Raw genomic sequence first — 18,841 nt, forward strand, 5'->3', positions numbered from 1 at the left:
CTGAGGGAGACCCAGCTTTCTCACACTGGGCCCTACATTATGCTGCAAAATTTGTTGGTAGTCTTCAGACTTCATAATGCCATGCACACGGTCAAGCAGTCCAGTGCCAGAGGCAGCAAAGCAACCCCAAAACATCAGGGAACCTCTGCCATGTTTGACTGTAGGGACCGTGTTCTTTTCTTTGACTGCCTCTTTTTTTCTCCTGTAAACTCTATGTTGATGCCTTTGCCCAAAAAGCTCTACTTTTGCCTCATCTGACCAGAGAACATTCTTCCAAAACGTTTTAGGCTTTTTCAGGTAAGTTTTGGCAAACTCCAGCCTGGCTTTTTTATGTCTCGGGGTAAGAAGTGGGGTCTTCCTGGGTCTCCTACCATACAGTCCCTTTTCATTCAGATGCCGATGGATAGTACGGGTTGACACTGTTGTACCCTCGGACTGCAGGGCAGCTTGATCTTGTTTGGATGTTAGTCGAGGTTCTTTATCCAACATCCGCACAATCTTGCGTTGAAATCTCTTGTCAATTTTTCTTTTCCGTCCATATCTAGGGAGGTTAGCCACAGTTCCACGGGCTTTAAACTTCTTGATGACACTGCGCACGGTAGACACAGGAACATTCAGGTCTTTGGAGATGGACTTGTAGCCTTGAGATTGCTCATGCTTCCTCACAATTTGGTTTCTCAAGTCCTCAGACAGTTCTTTGGTCTTCTTTCTTTTCTCCATGCTCAATGTGGTACACACAAGGACACAGGACAGAGGTTGAGTCAACTTCAATCCATGTCAACTGGCTGCAAGTGTGATTTAGTTATTGCCAACACCTGTTAGGTGCCACAGGTAAGTTACAGGTGCTGTTAATTACACAAATTAGAGAAGCATCACATGATTTTTCGAACAGTGCCAATACTTGTCCACCCTCTTTTTTATGTTTGGTGTGAAATTATATCCAATTTGGCTTTAGGACAATTCTTTTTGTGTTTTTTCATTTAAGACAAATTAAAAGAAGATAATAATACCAAAGAATTTGTGTTTGCAATCATTTCCAGGAAGAAACTGAGTATTATCTGACAGAATTGCTAGGGGTGTCAATACTTTTGGCCACAACTGTAACAAGACAGGGCATTGTGTAAGGGACAGCAATATACATAATAACGGAGACTATGTAATATATATATATACATGTATGTATGTGTGTGTGGCTATAATACCTGGATTGAATAAGTGGAGGGGGAACTACCAGTCCTATCCATGCTGATCACTAAGGAACCAGGACTGGATAACAGTGAAATAAACTGGCTTCATCATCAGTACAGGGAGACATATGAAACGAAACGGGGAGAAATATACCTGTTTTCTAGTACCTCTCCCCTTGGCACCTCAAAATATATCTATATATATCTATCTATATTTTTTTTTTTTGGTTTCCTGACTGGTCCAGCTGATATAATCAGGAGGAGCTGGGATCTCTGACTCTCTCTCGTCTGCTGAGCTGGGAGCTGACACAGTAAGATTACATGGACTTCTTTGCTGTTATATAGGTTTATTTTGTAGTTAGCCTGCTATTGTTAGTTAGTGGACAGACGGCCTTAGATGTTTTATTTCATGTTTGGCATGTGTAACTTTGAATAACAAGTGTGCACAATAAATATGCCATGTCCATATTCATGTGGAACTTGCTAGTCTGCTGAAGTGACTTCATAGCCACACGCTTGTGCCAAAGCAAAAATCCCAGCTGAGCTATCTATTCCCCACAAATGGTGTTTCGAATGCGGGCACTTGTGGCTGCTGGACTGTGACTGCAGAGAAAACGCTGTGTATGTCCTGGCTGAAAGCTTCTGCGCTTTTGAAGAGCCAAGAGTCCAGTAATATGGAGGAACTAGTGAAGCAGTTATTGCAAGCAAATGTGCAACAATAGCAGACTAATACTTGCTTCCAGAAGGCTCTGGAGCAGCAACACCAGATGCAGCAAGAGCAGTTGGAGGCAATAAAACAGGCCTTGGTTCGGCCACTCCGAGATGAGGGAGACCGTGCACAAAGCGCTGCTAGTGCGCAGAAAGCCGTACAGAAGACTTTGCTTAAAATGACCGCAGACGATGATGTGGAAGCATACCTCACCGTGTTCGAACGTATTGCAGAACGTGAGCACTTACCGCTGGACAGATGGGCTGAGGTAGTTGCTCCATTTCTGAGCGGAGATCCACAAAAGGCCTATTACGATCTGAGTGGAGCGGATGCTATGGACTATATCAAACTCAAAGGCGAAATCCTGGCAAGGCTGGGAGTAAACACGTATGTACGCGCACAGAGGGTGCATTTATGGAATTTTGTGGAGCATCAGCCAGCCCGCTCACAAATGCATGATCTCATCCATCTAGTAAAAAAATGGCTGCAACCAGAGGCTTTGACGTCCGCACAGATGGTGGAGCTTGTTGTTCTAGACAAGTACCTGCGGTCCTTACCCGCTAAGATCCAGAGGTGGGTTGGACAGGGTGACCCAACTACCGCTGACCAGTTGGTGAATATGGTCGAACGCTACAATGCTTCTGAAAGCCTACTCCAAGGGACGTTAGCACCCCACTGGCTCCCCAAGAAATCGCTGGAGAGTCCTGCGAAACCTACTTCATCTTCAAAAGAAGAGAACGTCACAATGAAGGGTAGCAGACCTACAAAGCACTATGGAGGTGGTACGGGCTCACATCAAGCCAGCAGACCTCGTCTGGGATCTCCATCGAGGAGACAAGGGCCTATACAGTGTTGGCGATGTCGCGGGCTTGGCCATGTAGCAGCTAACTGCCCAATGACTACAGAGCCAATGGACTGTAACGCAATGAGGCGTCTTTCGTTATATGTGCAGTCAGTCTGTGTGGCGGAGACCCTCACGGGAAATGAACAACACGTGTGCCACGTCGAGGTTGACGGTTATAGTGTGAATGCCGTCTTGGATTCCGGCAGTCAATTAACTTTGGTACATGCCAGTTTGGTGGACTCTAGCGCCCTAACGAACTTAACCGTGGGCATTAGTTGCATCCATGGGGATACTAAGAACTACCCCACTGCCTGGGTTACTCTTGCCACACCAGTAGGGACCAAAAGACATCAGGCGGCAGTCATAAATTCTATGGGACACAGTGTAATCCTGGGGAGAGACTTTCCCTTATTTTGGGACTTGTGGAACTTCAAAAGTGGCATGAACCCTCTAGTTGAAGACGGTACTCCGGAGCTAGCCCCTGAACCATTGCAGCAAGATGACAGAGAACCCATCTCAGAGGAAGTACTAGAATCGGCGGACTCTCCTCTGGCTGTGTATGCAGGCGTGGCAGACCAGCTAGAGGATGTTTTAGAAATGCCTGATCTTGAGGTGGCCCGTGGTAAGTTCGGGACCGCTCAGCACCAGGATCCTACTCTAGCAATGGCGTGGGAAAACATAAAGGTCTCCGAGGGAAGACCATTGTACCCAGGGGCTCAAAACGAGTTCCCACACGTGGCGGTACAGCAGGATATGTTGTATCACATAGACAAGGTGCGAGGGGTGGTTGTAGAACAACTAGGGGTACCCAAGTCCTTTCGCCAGGTAGTTTTGGAGTTGGCATATAAACATCCCTTGGGAGGACACCTGGCGGTAGAAAAGACAAAACACCGTATTCTGCAACGTTTCTTTTGGCCGGGTCTAGTGGAAGACGTGACCCAGTACTGTCGGTCATGTCCTACGTGTCAATTGACCGCACCTATGTCACATTTTAGAAGCCCCTTAGTGCCCTTACCAATAATAGAGGTGCCCTTCGAGAGGATAGCAATGGATATAGTCGGTCCATTAGTTAAATCTGCCAGGGGTCATCAGTACATTTTGGTAGTATTGGATTACGCCACGCGTTATCCCGAAGCAGTGCCCTTGCGGAATGCCAATGCGCAATCAATTTCAAAGGAGCTGGTTAATATGTTTTCCCGCACCGGCATTCCGAAAGAGATACTTACGGATCAAGGGACCCCCTTTATGTCTCGTATACTTAAGGATTTATGTAAACTACTAAAAATCTCCCATTTGCGTACCTCAGTATATTACCCTCAGACTGACGGTTTGGTGGAGCGCTTTAACAAAACCTTAAAGGGAATGTTGAAAAGGGTGGTGGATAAGGACGGGAGAGATTGGGATGCCCTACTACCATACCTCCTGTTCGCTATACGTGAGGTACCCCAATCCTCCACAGGCTTTTCACCTTTTGAGTTGGTTTATGGGCGGTGTCCTTGAGGCCTGTTAGATATTGCCAAGGAGACTTGGGAACAAGAGGTGACTCCTTATCGCAGTGTAACTGAACACAACACTTATGCAGGACCGAATTGCAGCAGTTATGCCAATAGTTAAAGAGTGTTTAGAGCGCGCACAACATGCCCAAAGCACGGTATACAACCGAGCGGCAAAAACACGAGTCTTTCAACCCGGAGACAGGGTGTTGGTATTGGTGCCTACCGTAGAGAATAAATTTCTTGCGAAATGGCAGGGACCATACAAAGTGCTGGAACGAATAGGCGAAGTAAATTATAAGATACACCAACCAGACAAGAGAAAGCCAGAACAAATATACCACATAAACTTGCTTAAGGCCTGGCGGGACAGGGAGAGTCTGGTGGCAGGAGCTGCCCTGGAGGATGGGCCTCGAGGGGCACCACCTTCTAAGGTAAAGGACCCCCAGGTAGCTCCGCCAGAAGTGGGTATTGCAGACACGCTATCCGAAAGCCAAAAACGAGAGACCAGGGAGTTCATGCAGAGGAACGCAGATATTTTCTCAGAACTTCCTGGCCGGACTCACCTAATTAAACATGACATTGTTACTGATCCACAGGCGCAGGTACGGCTAAAACCATATCGAATTCCGGAGGCTCGGAGACAAGCCATTGCCCGGGAAGTGAAGAAGATGTTAGAGCTCGGGGTCATTGAGGAGTCCCAGAGTGATTGGGCTAGCCCTATCGTACTGGTGCCCAAACCCGATGGGACTATCCGATTTTGTAACGATTTTCGGAAAGTAAATGAGGTATCGAAATTCGATGCTTACCCTATGCAAAGAGTCGATGAACTGATAGAGACTGGGTTCGGCCAGGTACATATCCACTATTGACTTAACAAAAGGTTATTGGCAGATTCCCCTCACGGAATCAGCCAAAGAGAAAACTGCCTTTGTTACGCCCCAGGGATTATTCCAGTACCGAGATATGCCATTTGGGTTGCATGGTGCCGCAGCTACCTTCCAACGTCTAATGGATATTGTCCTAAAACCCCATGGCCAGTATGCGTCCACGTACTTGGACGACATCATTATCTTTAGCGATGACTGGGACACGCATTTGTCAAAAGTACAAGCCGTCTTAGACTCCCTAAAAACAGCTGGGTTGACTGCCAATCCCAAGAAATGTACGTTGGGATTGGAAGAGGCTCGCTATCTGGGATATAGCATAGGGAGAGGCGTCGTGAAGCCTCAAGCCAATAAAGTGGACGCTATTCAAAATTGGCCACGACCTGTAACCAAAAAACAGGTTGGAGCTTTTTTAGGGATCGTTGGTTATTATAGGCGGTTCATCAAACATTTTGCGACCATCGCAGCTCTTCTCACAGATCTTACTAAGGGGTCGAAATCTGTCACAATAAAGTGGAACGCAGAAGCAGAGGAGGCCTTTCAGCGATTGAAAACAGTCCTCTGTGACCAACCAGTGTTGGTTGCACCAGACTTTAAGCGGGAGTTTATTGTCCAAACGGACGCCTCTGGTGTGGGCCTCGGCGCGGTTTTGTCTCAAGAAGTAAATGGCGAGGAACACCCAGTGGCCTATCTAAGCAGAAAGCTTACGAGAGCAGAAAAGAACTACAGTGTAGTTGAGCGGGAAGCCCTGGCTGTGAAATGGGCCCTGTGCACCTTGCGCTATTATTTACTAGGTCGCCAGTTTAGACTAGTGACGGACCATTCGCCCCTAACGTGGATGTCACGGGCAAAAGAAGGCAATGCGCGGGTGACACGCTGGTTGTTAGCATTACAAGGGTTTAAATTTTCCGTTGAGCACAGGGCGGGCACAGCGCACAGAAATGCAGATGCGTTGTCTAGAACGCACTGCTTGGTGACTCGTCGTGTCCGACCCCATGGGCTCGAACAGAGGAGGGGGGTGTGTGAGGTGCCAAGGGGAGAGGTACTAGAAAACAGGTATATTTCTCCCCGTTTCATTTCATATGTCTCCCTGTACTGATGATGAAGCCAGTTTATTTCACTGTAATCCAGTCCTGGTTCCTTAGTGATCAGCATGGAAAGGACTGGTAGTTCCCCCTACACTTATTCAATCCAGGTTTTGGTTTCCTGACTGGTCCAGGTGATATAATCAGGAGGATTAATAAGTATGATGAGTGCTATGGAAACCATGGAGTTGCATACTATCCCAGAGCAATCAGAAACACAAGAATTTTTGCAGACTTACCTCTCTCCAAATGACACGTCAAAGTTGTCAATCCTGATGTCATATGACTTGTTCTTGCCACTGGATTCTATTCTATTCTCCTTCTTGCTGGCAGCTTGACTTGCGGAAGCTTCTTCCATTACACTGCATATATTAAGACAAAAAACCCCCAAAACATATCGCTTGTATCAAGGATGTTTTCCCCTTTAAGAAAACTTTTTATAACCACAGGAGTGATCAACCCCCACCCCCCCCAAAAAAAAATAAAAAAATAAAAAAAACAGTAGCCTTCTGTGGTCCAGCACTTCTTCTACGTTCCTGCCCCGGTCTCTGTCTGCAACGCTAACGTCTGACTGACAAGGCTGATTACTGAGCTCCGCTACTCTGCCAGTGTAAATGTCATGAGCCACTGAGCTAAATGATTGGCTGCAGCGCTGTAAACACAATGTCACCATTGGAAACAAAGACTGCTGCAGCAGTGCAGAGCTGGCACTGGACCGGGGGAAAAAAAAAAAAAAAAAATGAAATAATCTGTGTATTTTTTTTTCACACTACCGAAACTTATAGCAGAAAGTATTCTGAAAGAAGAAAACCCCTTTAAGTTGCATTTCTAAATGCAGCTTTTTAATATCTACAACATTTGTGCTGCACATGAATATAACGCTCACAGGAGCCAATCACACACTTACACATTGCCACCGGTTTTCTGCGTCTCCCGCTCGGACCGCTTTTCCTGTTTCGCTTTTAATTTGGCTTCTGCTTTTTCCAACTTCCTTACATCAACAGTCTGGGGACAAAATCACTTATAAGGGAAAAAGGACAAACTTTGGGATACATAAATCATATGCAGGCTCTGAAGCAAAAACAGGATTTTTGGGTTGCTTACCGTAAAATCTGTTTCTCGGAGCCTTCATTGGGGGACACAGAGACCATGGGTGTATGCTGCTGCCACTAGGAGGCTGACACTATGCACAAAAAAAGGTTAGCTCCTCCTCCGCAGTGTACACCCCACCGACCGGCAGGAAGTTCCTCAGTTAGTGAGAAAGCAGTAGGAGAAGTAACAGAATAGATTGAAAACAGAACAGACAACTCAAACCAACCAACATAATAACAAGAGTTGTAGAACATGGGAGGGTGCTGTGTCCCCCAATGAAGGCTCCGAGAAACAGATTTTACGGTAAGCAACCCAAAAATCCTGTTTTCTCGTTCGCCTTATTGGGGGACACAGAGACCATGGGACGTCCCAAAGCAGTCCCTGGGGTGGGAAAAACAAACTTCCATCAGGCCAGCGGACTCACTACCGCAGCCTGCAGGATCCTTCTACCTAGGCTGGCATCTGCCGAAGCGTAGGTATGGACCTTGTAGAATTTTACAAACGTGTGAACCGATGACCAGGTTGCAGCTTCGTAAAGCTGCAGCGCGGAAGCTCTGTGACGTACCACCTAGGAGGCACCCACTGCCCGGGTAGAGTGCCCTCTAATTCCCGGAGGGACCACTCGTTGTTTGGCCCGGTAGGCCTCCAAAATTGCCGATCTGATCCAGCGAGCAATAGTAGCTTTGGAGGCCGGGTGACCTTTCCGCGCCCCATCTGGAATGATGAAGAAAGAATCTGTCTTCCGCAAGAAGTCATCCTAGTTAGGTAGACATTCATCGCCCTGACCAAGTCCAGCTTGTTCAAGGACCGCTCCCGAGGGTGAGCTGGACCCGGACAAAAGGACGGGAGAACAATGTCCTCATTCAGGTGGAAAGTGGACACAATCTTAGGAAGGAAAGAGGGCGGAGGCCGCAGAACTACCTTGTCCTGGTAGAATACCAAGAGAGCGGCAAGAGAGGGCCGCCAATTCCGACGCGCGCCGGATGGAGGTGATGGCTGCCAGAAAGGCTACTTTCCACGAAAGGAGAGAAAGGGAAACATCCCAGAGAGGTTTAAAGGAAGGACCTTGCAGAACCTCGAGAACCAGATTAAGATCCCATGGATCTACGGGCGCTCGGTACGGAGGAACCATGTGAGCCACACCTTGACGGAAGGTTTTAACCTGAGGACGGGAGCCGTCTTCCGAAATAAAATGGACAGCGCCGACACTTGACCCTTTAAAGAGCTGAGGGCAAGACCCGCATCCAGCCCCGCTTGAAGGAACGCCAGGACAGAAGGGAGCGAAAAAACACATGGGCAGAATGTCATTTATCTCGCACCAAGTGAAATAGTTCTTCCAAGAACGGCAATAAATCTTGGAAGACTATGGCTTCCTGGCTCAGATCATGGTATGAATAACTCGATCGGAAAATCCTGATCGTTGCAAAACCTCGGCCTCAACAGCCACGCCGTTAAATTGAGCAGCCGAGAATTGGGGTGGCAAATCGGACCTTGAGACAGCAGATCTGCTCAGTCTGGAAGCTTACAGAGGGCGTCCGCGAGAAGGTTGGCGATGTCCGCGAACCAATCCCTACTGGGCCAATTCGGGACGAAGAGGAGGACTGAAATTCCTTCCGCCTTGATTTTCTTCAGCCGCCTGGGAAGAAGAGGCAGGGGAGGAAACCGGTAGGGGAGCTCGAACTGTGACCAAGGAATGGCCAGAGCATTGGCGCCCACCGCGAGAGGATCTCGAGCCCTGGATACAAACTGTGGAACTTTTCTGTTGAGGCGAGAAGCTAGCAGATCTACGTCCGGGGTTCCCCACGACGGCAAGTTGAAGAAATACTTCCGGATGTAGGGACCACTCTCCCGCCGCGAGATCCTCGCGGCTGAGAAATCGGCGGCCCAATTGTCCACGCCGGGAATGTGTACCGCGGATATTGCCGGGACTGAAGCCTCCGCCCAATGAAGAATCTTGGACATTTCTGCCAGGGCTGAGACACTCCGCGTCCCTCCCTGGCGTGTGACATATGCCACCACCATGGCATTGTCTGTCTGAATCCGGATAGGCAGTCCCCTGAGAAGTCTCTCCCAGTGAACGAGAGACAGATAAATCGCTTGTATCTCGAGGACGTTGAATGGCAGGGCTGACTCCTGGGTTGACCAACGACCCTGAACAGTGTGATTGCGGAACACTGCCCCCCCAGCCGAGGAGGGTGGCATCCGTTGTCACAATCTGCCAGTGAAAGGGGAGGAATGACCGTCCTAGGGAGATGAGAGGAGACGTCAGCCACCAATTGAGGGACTGCTTGACATGGTTTGAAAGGCGAAATGGGCGATCCAGGGAAAGGACAGACCTGTTCCACCGGGATAGGATGGCGAGTTGGAGAGGTCTGGAGTGAAATTGGGCAAAGGGGACCGCCTCTGTTGCCGCCACCATCTTTCCCAGGACTTTGATGGTCGTCCGGAGAGATGGAAGTCTCATGAGCGGCCGCGATCGTACATCCCGTTGCAGGGAGCCAATTTTCTCTTGAGGGAGAAAAACCCTCGATCGACGAGTGTCGAACAATAGACCCAGAAACACAAGACGTTGTGTCGGGACAAGACAAGACTTCTTTTCGTTGATGAGCCACCCGAAATTGGTCAGGTAAGACTTTGGCGAGCTTGACGAAAGGATGGAGCTTTGATCAGAATGTCGTCGAGGTACGGAAAAAGAACGAGACCTCTGATTCTCCACCAGGCCATCAACGCCGCCATGATCTCTGTAAATGCTCTGGGTGCGGTGGCAAGACCGAACGGCAGTGCACAAAATTGATAATGTTCCTGGCGAATCGCAAGAATTTCTGATGCCCGGAGAATATGGGAACATGTAGATAGGCATCTTGAATGTCTATTGAACACATGAACTCCTGCGTCTCCATGGAAGCGATTAACCGAAGAAACTCCATTCGGAAATGACGCAGTCGGGCTCTCCTGTTGAGAAATTTGAGGTCGAAGATGGGGCGAACTGTCCCGCCTTTGTTCGGCACCACGAACAGGTTTGAAGAAAACCCTGTGAAACGTTCTGATTCGGGAACGGGCACAATCACCCCGGAACTGAGGAGAGAGGCGATGGATGCAAGAACCCCGGAACTAAGGCTGGATCTTTTGGAGGACGGGACTCGAAGAAGCGATCCCGTGGACGAGAAATGAACTCTATCTTGTACCCTGAAGATACAAGCTCCCTGACCCAAGCGTCCTCTACTGAGGCCAGCCAGGTATCCCTGAAGAAACGGAGTCGACCTCCCAATTGGGAGGGACCCTCGGGAGTTCGTTGACAGTCATGCTGACGTGGACCGTCCAGATCTGGACCTGGAGGGTCTGCCCTGGGAGGAGTGAGATCGCCAGGAGGGAGTGGGTCTGAAGGACACCGTCTTTCCATCCTCGCGTACCTGTGGTCTTTGTTGGTTAGAGAAGTTCTCTGCCGTATTGAAGCGGCGGTAAGCCCGAAAGGGCCGAAACTGACGCCTTGGCGGGGGTCTGCGAGGTTTGGACTGAGGGAGGAGAGAACTCGTGCCTCCAGTGGCGTCCTTAATAATCTGGTCCAGCTGGGACCCAAAGAGACGCGCTCCATGAATAGGCAGATTGTTAAGAGACTTTTTAGAAGACAAGTCCGCCTGCCAAGCCTTGAGCAAAATTGTAGGTCGGATTGCCACAACGTTGCTTGACGCCTGAACAGCGCGAGACGCGGCATCCAAGGAAGCAGAAAGCAGATAATCCCCTGCATGGGAAATCTGGTTGGCCAGATCGGTCAATTGCTCTGGTTGGGCCTTATCTAGGATGCCCTTACGGAGATCCTCTGCCCAAGTGGCTATGGCCTTTGCCACCCAAGATGAGGCAAAGACTGGACATAGCGCCGCTGCAGCCGCCGCGAATGCTGACTTTGCCAAGGATTCTATAATTCTATCATTAGAATCCTTTAGTGACGCTACACCTGAAAGCGGGAGAACCGTGTTATTAGAAAGTCTGGACACGGGTGCGTCCACCGACAGGGAAGCAGACCAGTTGTCAGAGAGCTCTTTAGAAAACGGATACAGCACGCCGAGACGCTTCCCTCTTTGAAATCGCCTGGACGGATTTTCTCTTTCCCTGGCAAGGATCTTGCCAAACTTAGAGTGGAAGGCGAATACCCTGGATGGTGTTTGTGCCCGTCTGAACGAAACCTCCTGATCTGAGGATTTCGCAGGGGAGTCAGATATTTCGAAGGTGTGGTTAATCGCAGCAATGAGGTTCTGTACCGTAACCTTCATGTCCGCGTCCTGGTCAGAATCCAGCTCTAAAATCCCTTCAGAGGACATATCCGAGAACGCTTCACCTGACTCGGGTGAGGAGGCACGGGAGGGCGACTGCTGGGAAGGACTAGGTGCCGATGAGAGACCAGGAGAGGATTCCAGCCGTGGATCCTGCCTGGGCCTTTCGCGGCATCTGCTAGCTGGCTCAGATGGAACGTCTTGCGACCTGCTGGACCCTGCAGAAGTGTCCAGGGGCAACTTATCAAGAACGGCCAACTAGGGACTGAGACACCCTGGTGAGGTCTGCCACAGATTGTGAAAGGGACGAGGCCCAGCCAGGAATGGGGGGTTCGATTTCACGTGGCGCAGTAGATGGCTCCTGGACGGCATCCTGCTGAACGGGATTGCTGCAGTCCCGGCAGAGGGGAATTTGCGATTGCAAGAGGAGCATGCGAAAAAAATCTGCGGAAGTGCTGGAGGGTTGGGGAACAGCAAGGCAGGGTAGGGTGTCAGTCTGCAGTTGCAGAACTACTCACGGTCCGGTGTCCCCGAAAGATGGCATCTGCTGTAGTCTCCGGCTGTCAGGCTGCAAAGATGGCGGCAGCCTGATGTGAGGAATCAAAAAGCGCGGTCTCTGTGTAAGAAGAAAGGCGGAGCTAGCCGCCTGCACCAGAGGGAAGAACCGCCTCCTCCCCCTTCCCAGCCACAAGACTAGAGAGGCGGTGGGAGGGCTTAGGAACGGGCGGGAGTGCAGCCGGCCTATGATAATGAACGGGGGGGCGTGGCCGCGACGGGTGCAAAGGCCCAAACTGAAGCCGGGGACTAAATTTGAAACGGCAGCCGCCTGTCAGCACAGGGCGGCGCGGAAGAATTGCGACGCAGCTGCGTCCGCCCCTAAAGGAGACGCCGCCATAGCCCTGCTCCCAGACGCAGCCCTCACAAGAATACCGGCGGTGGGGTGAAGAAGGCCCGCACCGCCGCCGGGGCCAAAAAGGGATGCGACGACCGTCGGACGGCGCGAGCAGTGCGAGAATCTGCGGCGCTACTTTGGCGCCGCTCCCGGGTCATCTTGTGGCTTTATGTTCCGGTGCTCCAATAAAGGTACCTTCTGTATCCCACGCTGTCTGCTCATCTTCTACATATTCGCGCCTCGTCCAACCGACAGGCTCTGGTGGGCAAGTGGGTGGGAGGCGGGGGGCAAGGACCATCTGTTTTCGCTGGCACGACACCTGTGCTCAGCCTGTGGTCCGCCCGGAGAACTAAGAGGATACGGGGTGGCAGTACACGCCGTACTCATAGCCTCTTTGTGGGAGTACAGTTGTGACTCTTCACACTGTATCCCTCCTGGAACCTGAAAAGGAACGACGCACATCGAGGTAGATATGGGTCTAATGAAAGACCCGTGTCCACCTCCTACTGACACTAAGCTAAACTGAGGAACTTCCTGCCGGTCGGTGGGGTGTGCACTGCGGAGGAGGAGCTAACCTTTTTTTGTGCATAGTGTCAGCCTCCTAGTGGCAGCAGCATACACCCATGGTCTCTGTGTCCCCCAATAAGGCGAACGAGAAATATCAACTTTCCAACAATTCTTTACTGTGCTCCAATGGTAAATCACTACGGGAAAGCTAGAGACCTCATGAAGAGTAACAGAAGCGCATCTGTGAAACCGAGTTCAAAGAGAAAACCTTCACATGTGGTTCTAAAAGACGGACGCTTTCATATAGGACACAGATGACTCACATTGCTGCCAATGGGAAGTCTGATGACGAACGCACATGCCTACAAATCCAGAGGACTCAAGTTTGTCTTTTTTTTTTAAAGCATTAAAGTTTTTACTGATTTTAGAAATGAACATACAGATGTGCATGTAACTGCAAACCTCAATAAATGGTCAAGTAAAAAAAAATAGATAACATGGACTTTCTTAATACTAATTTATTCCTTAGAGACTTGTTTCAAATCCATGTCTTATGTAGACAACCCCTTCTCTAAAAACAGCCACATGGTAAAAGTCTTAGCATCTGTTTCTCCATGGGATGTTATGCTCTGTCATACTTTTTTCCTGCCGGAAGGACTGATCATGTATCATATGAATTGGTCAATTGTGTCGGAATGGGAGCCATTTTTACTTATATATGGATAGGGGCTTTCTTCATTCACTTCCGCATCAGGACAGGAGTATGATATCTACTGCTCGGACAAGTAATCCAACAAATATACTTAGAAAAATAAATAAATCAAGATAGCTGCGTAACAACTTATAATAGACCATCTATACTAGAAATTTATTTTAAAAAAATGAATCAAAAGAAGTGGCATGAAGGGCACTTTAACAATCACGGGCTTTGGTCATTAAATGCTTGATTGATGAGGATATGATCACTAGAACTCCTGCCAATTAGCACAATGAGTGTGCCGCAGAGCTGCTCGGAGGGTTATTGCCATCCACAACATTTATGGTATGTACACAAAAGCTATAAATGGCCATCAGATGCAGACCTCACAGTGCTGTCACAGGAGAGGTGGCTTCGTGTGCACAAAAACTGCACAATTTTCAGAAAAACAAAGCCAATTCCTGATGCATCCCAGTTATCAATGTACAGTAGATGCTGGTCCAAGTGGTAGGAACTGCATCTACCACACATTTATGGCACATCCTATGGATATGCCAAACAGGTCTTAGATGGTCCTGGAGAGCCTCTGAGACATAGTGACATAGATGATATGATACTGATTCGGTCTTACAACTCTACAACTGCACCCTTAACAGACATTCATTTTGAGAGTATAAAAAAAAAATATATATATATATCTTACTGAAGATTGGTCCTTTTTCATTAACAAGACACTCAAGACCTGAGGGTCAACTTCTGATAGGAGGGAGAAAAAAAAGCAAAAAAAAGCAGTGTTAATGTGAATCCATATGTGATATAAAACATGAGAGTTACCAGTGAAAGCTGTGTCTTTATTGCAGTTTACCATTATTCCAAGGAGGCGATGTTACGTTGCCATAGGACAGTCTTGTTAGTACAAATATTTATTTTACCAATTCATAATCAATTTTAGAGTATTCTGGATTATCGGACAGTCTAAGAACAATAAGTAAAAGAGAACAGAACCTTCTGAAACAAAACCTCTCTGATCAGAGATCCGCTTCCCATGCGGGGGAAAAAAAAAAATCAAATTGCAGGTACTGAATAATCAAGTGTCCAATTAAAGGGGTTATCCAGGACTATATTATTTTTTTTTTTGCTATGGGCCTCAGAACTATCAGGCAGGGCTGTGGAGTCGGTAAGCCAAACCTTCGACTCCGACTCAATTTCCCTTACACCAACTTCACGATTCCGACTCCCACACATATTGCTTATATTTAAGTGAAAAATGTATTGTAGTACAATGTGAACATCAGACATTTAATCATTTTTATGATACAATAATCAAGATATTTAGATAGAACATTATATATATATATATATATATATATATATATATATATATATATATATATATATATATATATATAGATATATATATAGATATATATATATTTTTTTTTTATTGGAATACAACTTTAGAACACAAAAAACTAATGAATTGTAAATATCTAATACACGATGTAATATCGATTACATATATATGTATTGTGTGTATATATATTATATATATATATATATATATATATATATATATATATATATATATATATATACACACACACACACAATGTAATAAACTATGTAAGTGACAAACAAAAAGTCTTCAACAAAAACATACTAAATAACATTTGTGCAGTCTATGAATTTGTTCTAAGAAATAGAATTGTCTCCATCAGATCCTCCTTCATAGATGACCTCAAATCTGACCTAATAATTTTAAGGCAAGAGAACAACCTCTCTACAGTAACTTGGGTTGGAGGCAAAGCTGTAACCACATGGGCAACATCTCTAACAATATCCAGGTATAAAGGAATTGCCTCATGCACAGTCAGTTTTGATAAACGGTTGAATTTTTCTATTTCTTTGAGAGCAAGTGAAACATTTTGCTGAAATATGGTCAATCTGCTTGCTATAGGAGACGGAGTGAAATCTTTTTCCTTGCGGCAACGCTTTGCCTGCTCCATGTCATCCAAATACTTGTCAAAGTCAAACGCCTCATCTGATGAGGATGAAGATATGGCAGGAGTACCACTGTCAGGACTCAAGTCCTCTTGCGCCTGGCAGTCCTCCTGTAGGCCACTCATCCTAACTGCTACCTCAGTCAGAGCTTCTTTTCCTTTAGTAAGCTGTTGATCATCAAGCAGTATACGATGACTTGGGTCCACATAAACAGCTGCCAGAAAAAATTTATTTTCCAATAGCTGTGTCTCTCTCCGTTTCATTGAAGCAGAAATGCCATCTGCGATTAAACATCCTCTTTGTGACAGGCAAAATAGCAAGTTCTTCCACTCCCTTATGAAAATGCCAGAAGTTAAATCCTCAGCTTGTAATTTTTTAGTCACCGGTAAATGGGTGATTAAGCAATTCCTTCAATTCAGCCACCTGTGTCGATTGACCTTTATTTAGGGTTACCTGAGGGTCTGCCATTTTTATAAGAAACGGTTTTAGTTCAAGTAATCGCTCAATCATTAAATAAGTGCTGCCCCACCGAGTGGCTTGATCGACAATTGCCCCTTTCCCAGCACATCTCTCCAAGATGGAATCAATTTTAGGGGTTCTAGCAGCAATAACCAATTTCCTCACTTTTCCAATCAGATTTCCAGCATGTCCCTCTTGGAGACCATCTCTTATTGCCTGCTGCAGCGTGTGCACAACACAGCGCATGTGATGAATATGAAAGTGTTTTGAAGCAGCTTCAACAAGATCATGTATTTCTACAGTATAATTTTGCTGTTCTTCTGTAGTAATATCTGTTTGTTCCTCAGTTACATGAACAGCACTGTGGCCTTCCATCTCAAACATAGTGAATCCTAAATTTTCTTCTAGCTGTTGTTCATTACTCTCATTCATCAGTGTAATTGTACTTATGTTTGAAGAATTGTCCGTTACAATAGCAAGAACCTGTTCTTTTTTGAGTTTGTAATCTTGCAGAACTTTTTCCACTAAGGCCTGGAGAAACTAGCTGCTGTGATGAGCTTTAGTATCTTTTACTGCCAGCGTGTTGGTAACAATTTCTTTGTTGTCACAAACATATCGAACAATGATGGCAAAATAGTTCACTCCGTGACGTGTGCAGGCATCCATTTTAAGAAACATGAAGCATCTTTTGAGAGTCTTTTTAAGATCTTCCTTTTGTTTAAGGGCTTCTTCAATCACTAATTTTCTAATACTTTCTCTTTCCAGAGAAACACGAATGGATAGATAGAGCAGATTTCTAATCTGCTTTTGCTATTGAAAACATTATCTATGAGCTCAAAAACCTTTCAGGTGATGCGGTTTTTTAAAAAGCTGATCTGCTTTTGCAGCTGAAAACCGTATCCTGAAAAAACGCAGCAAAAACGCTGTGTGTGAATGTAGCCTTAGATCAGGAATAGAAGAGCCATTTATAGGACATTTCATAACTTTCCCAAATTCCTATGAAAAAAATATTCAGCACATTCTGCATTGCACAACTGTACCCAATTTATTATATATTTTAGGAGTCGGAGTTGGTCCATTTGATACCGACTCCACCAAAATGAGCACCAACTCCGACTTCACAGCTCTGCTAACAGGCAAGTAGTTGCTAACTACCTGCCTATTCTGCCCAGCACAGATCTTTGTTGGCACAGAACAGTCACTTTCTACGTTTTCCACTGATGTCACGTCGACAGAGCAGCGGCTTCTTTTCTGGGCTGCTCTGTTGACAGCGCGTGACTGACAATGTTATGAAGAGAGACAGCTGGCTCCTCGATGCCTAACTGCGGGAAGCCGGCTGTCAGTGAGCATGACATTGCTCTGAGCCGGTGCTGGGTAGAACAGGCGGGTAGTTGGCAACTACCTTTCTTAAGTTTTTACTATGATCCAAAGAATTAATATATTCCTCAATAACCCCTTTAAGCCTGGTCCACATTATTACTATCTTGTATATTTTTCTTGATCACAAGGTGCAAAAAAAGCTGAGAAAAATTAGCGCAAGGATAGAGTCTTATCTGGTTGATAACGAACAGAAATTGTATTAATATATGCTGACCTGATGCAAAGTTGAAAGGCTGCTGAAGATCCACGGATGATTTCACCAGAAGAGCAAATAAAACAAGGAAAGTTTACATGGAAACACGGAATATATCTGCGGATATGGATCACAAGCTTTCCATGTTTTATTTGCTCTTGATCAGAAGGATCAGATCTGCATATCTCCTTGGGGCTCATGCAAGCATCCGTGGATCTCGGTCCAATCACTGACAGCAATACAGACTGTACATAGAAATATATGAAGCGGTCATGCTCCATGTATTGTGATCCAACATCCACGGATGTCTGCATGAGCCCTTATAAGATATGAGGTTTTACTTCTGCGGAGAACCAATTCTTTTGATTAAAAAGATCCATGCAAAAACCAGATCTTCTGTCTGTAATAAGCAATGGCACACACAGTAATTGGAGCCAGGCATAAAGACATATATGACATGCAATTAAACATATGTTACAGAGGGTAAACCCACAGCTCTTGAATTCTTACCATAATCTGTAATTTGGGAAAGCTGGATAGGAGCATCCAATAGAACCTGTGCTTGTGACGGGACCTGGTGATTCCTAGAGTATACGGGAGCAATGCAATACTGTTAGACAAAAAAGAAAACTGTGCAGGACTTCACTTCAGTCCTATATCTAAGGCATATTCACACAAATGTACACAGGACTGCACTGTACACTGGCTCATTAAAGTCAATCGTCCGATTCCCACATATGATTTTCTCTACAGACTGGTAGTCCGTTCAGATAAAGTCACAACATGCAATACTTTAGTGCGAGTTTGGAGGAGTCTTCTCCAGGGCCTATGAAAATCAACAGCTCTAAGACACAGAACTGATACAACTCAGAAGTAAAATTTGTCTATTTTTCATTTCGGAGTCTTGTGTTGCCTTTGCATGTATGGAAAACCACAGGTATTCGTATGTTAAAGAAGCTGTCCACTATTTGGACAACCCCTTCTCATATCCCACACTTGGTCCCAATAAAATAATAAAGCTTATACACTCACCTCCCGTGCCGGTGCTGTTCCCGCGGTGTCTGCACTCACTCTCCTGGGGCGCCAGTGCTGCTGTTGTGACACATGACCTCTGCCACCCAATCAGCGCTGGGGTCACTGTCCCCAA

The 18,841-nt window shown here is 46.6% G+C and overlaps 1 protein-coding gene across 1 annotated transcript in view; it reads right to left on the reverse strand.

Moving 5' to 3' along the window:
• Nucleotides 1–18,841, reverse strand: part of ABCF3 (ATP binding cassette subfamily F member 3) — a 69,341-nt gene that overhangs the window by 45,312 nt on the left and 5,188 nt on the right. Inside the window, exons 3-6 of the mRNA XM_073589259.1 lie at nt 18,205–18,278; nt 14,365–14,417; nt 7,113–7,210; nt 6,445–6,567 (exon numbers count right to left, since the gene is read on the reverse strand). Coding sequence (XP_073445360.1) covers nt 6,445–6,567; nt 7,113–7,210; nt 14,365–14,417; nt 18,205–18,278 — 348 coding nt within the window. The remainder of the gene's footprint in view (nt 1–6,444; nt 6,568–7,112; nt 7,211–14,364; nt 14,418–18,204; nt 18,279–18,841) is intronic.

The sequence above is a fragment of the Dendrobates tinctorius genome, unplaced genomic scaffold (genome assembly GCF_039654945.1).
Source record: "Dendrobates tinctorius isolate UK_male_01 unplaced genomic scaffold, ASM3965494v1 ptg000107l, whole genome shotgun sequence".
NCBI lineage: Eukaryota > Metazoa > Chordata > Amphibia > Anura > Dendrobatidae > Dendrobates > Dendrobates tinctorius.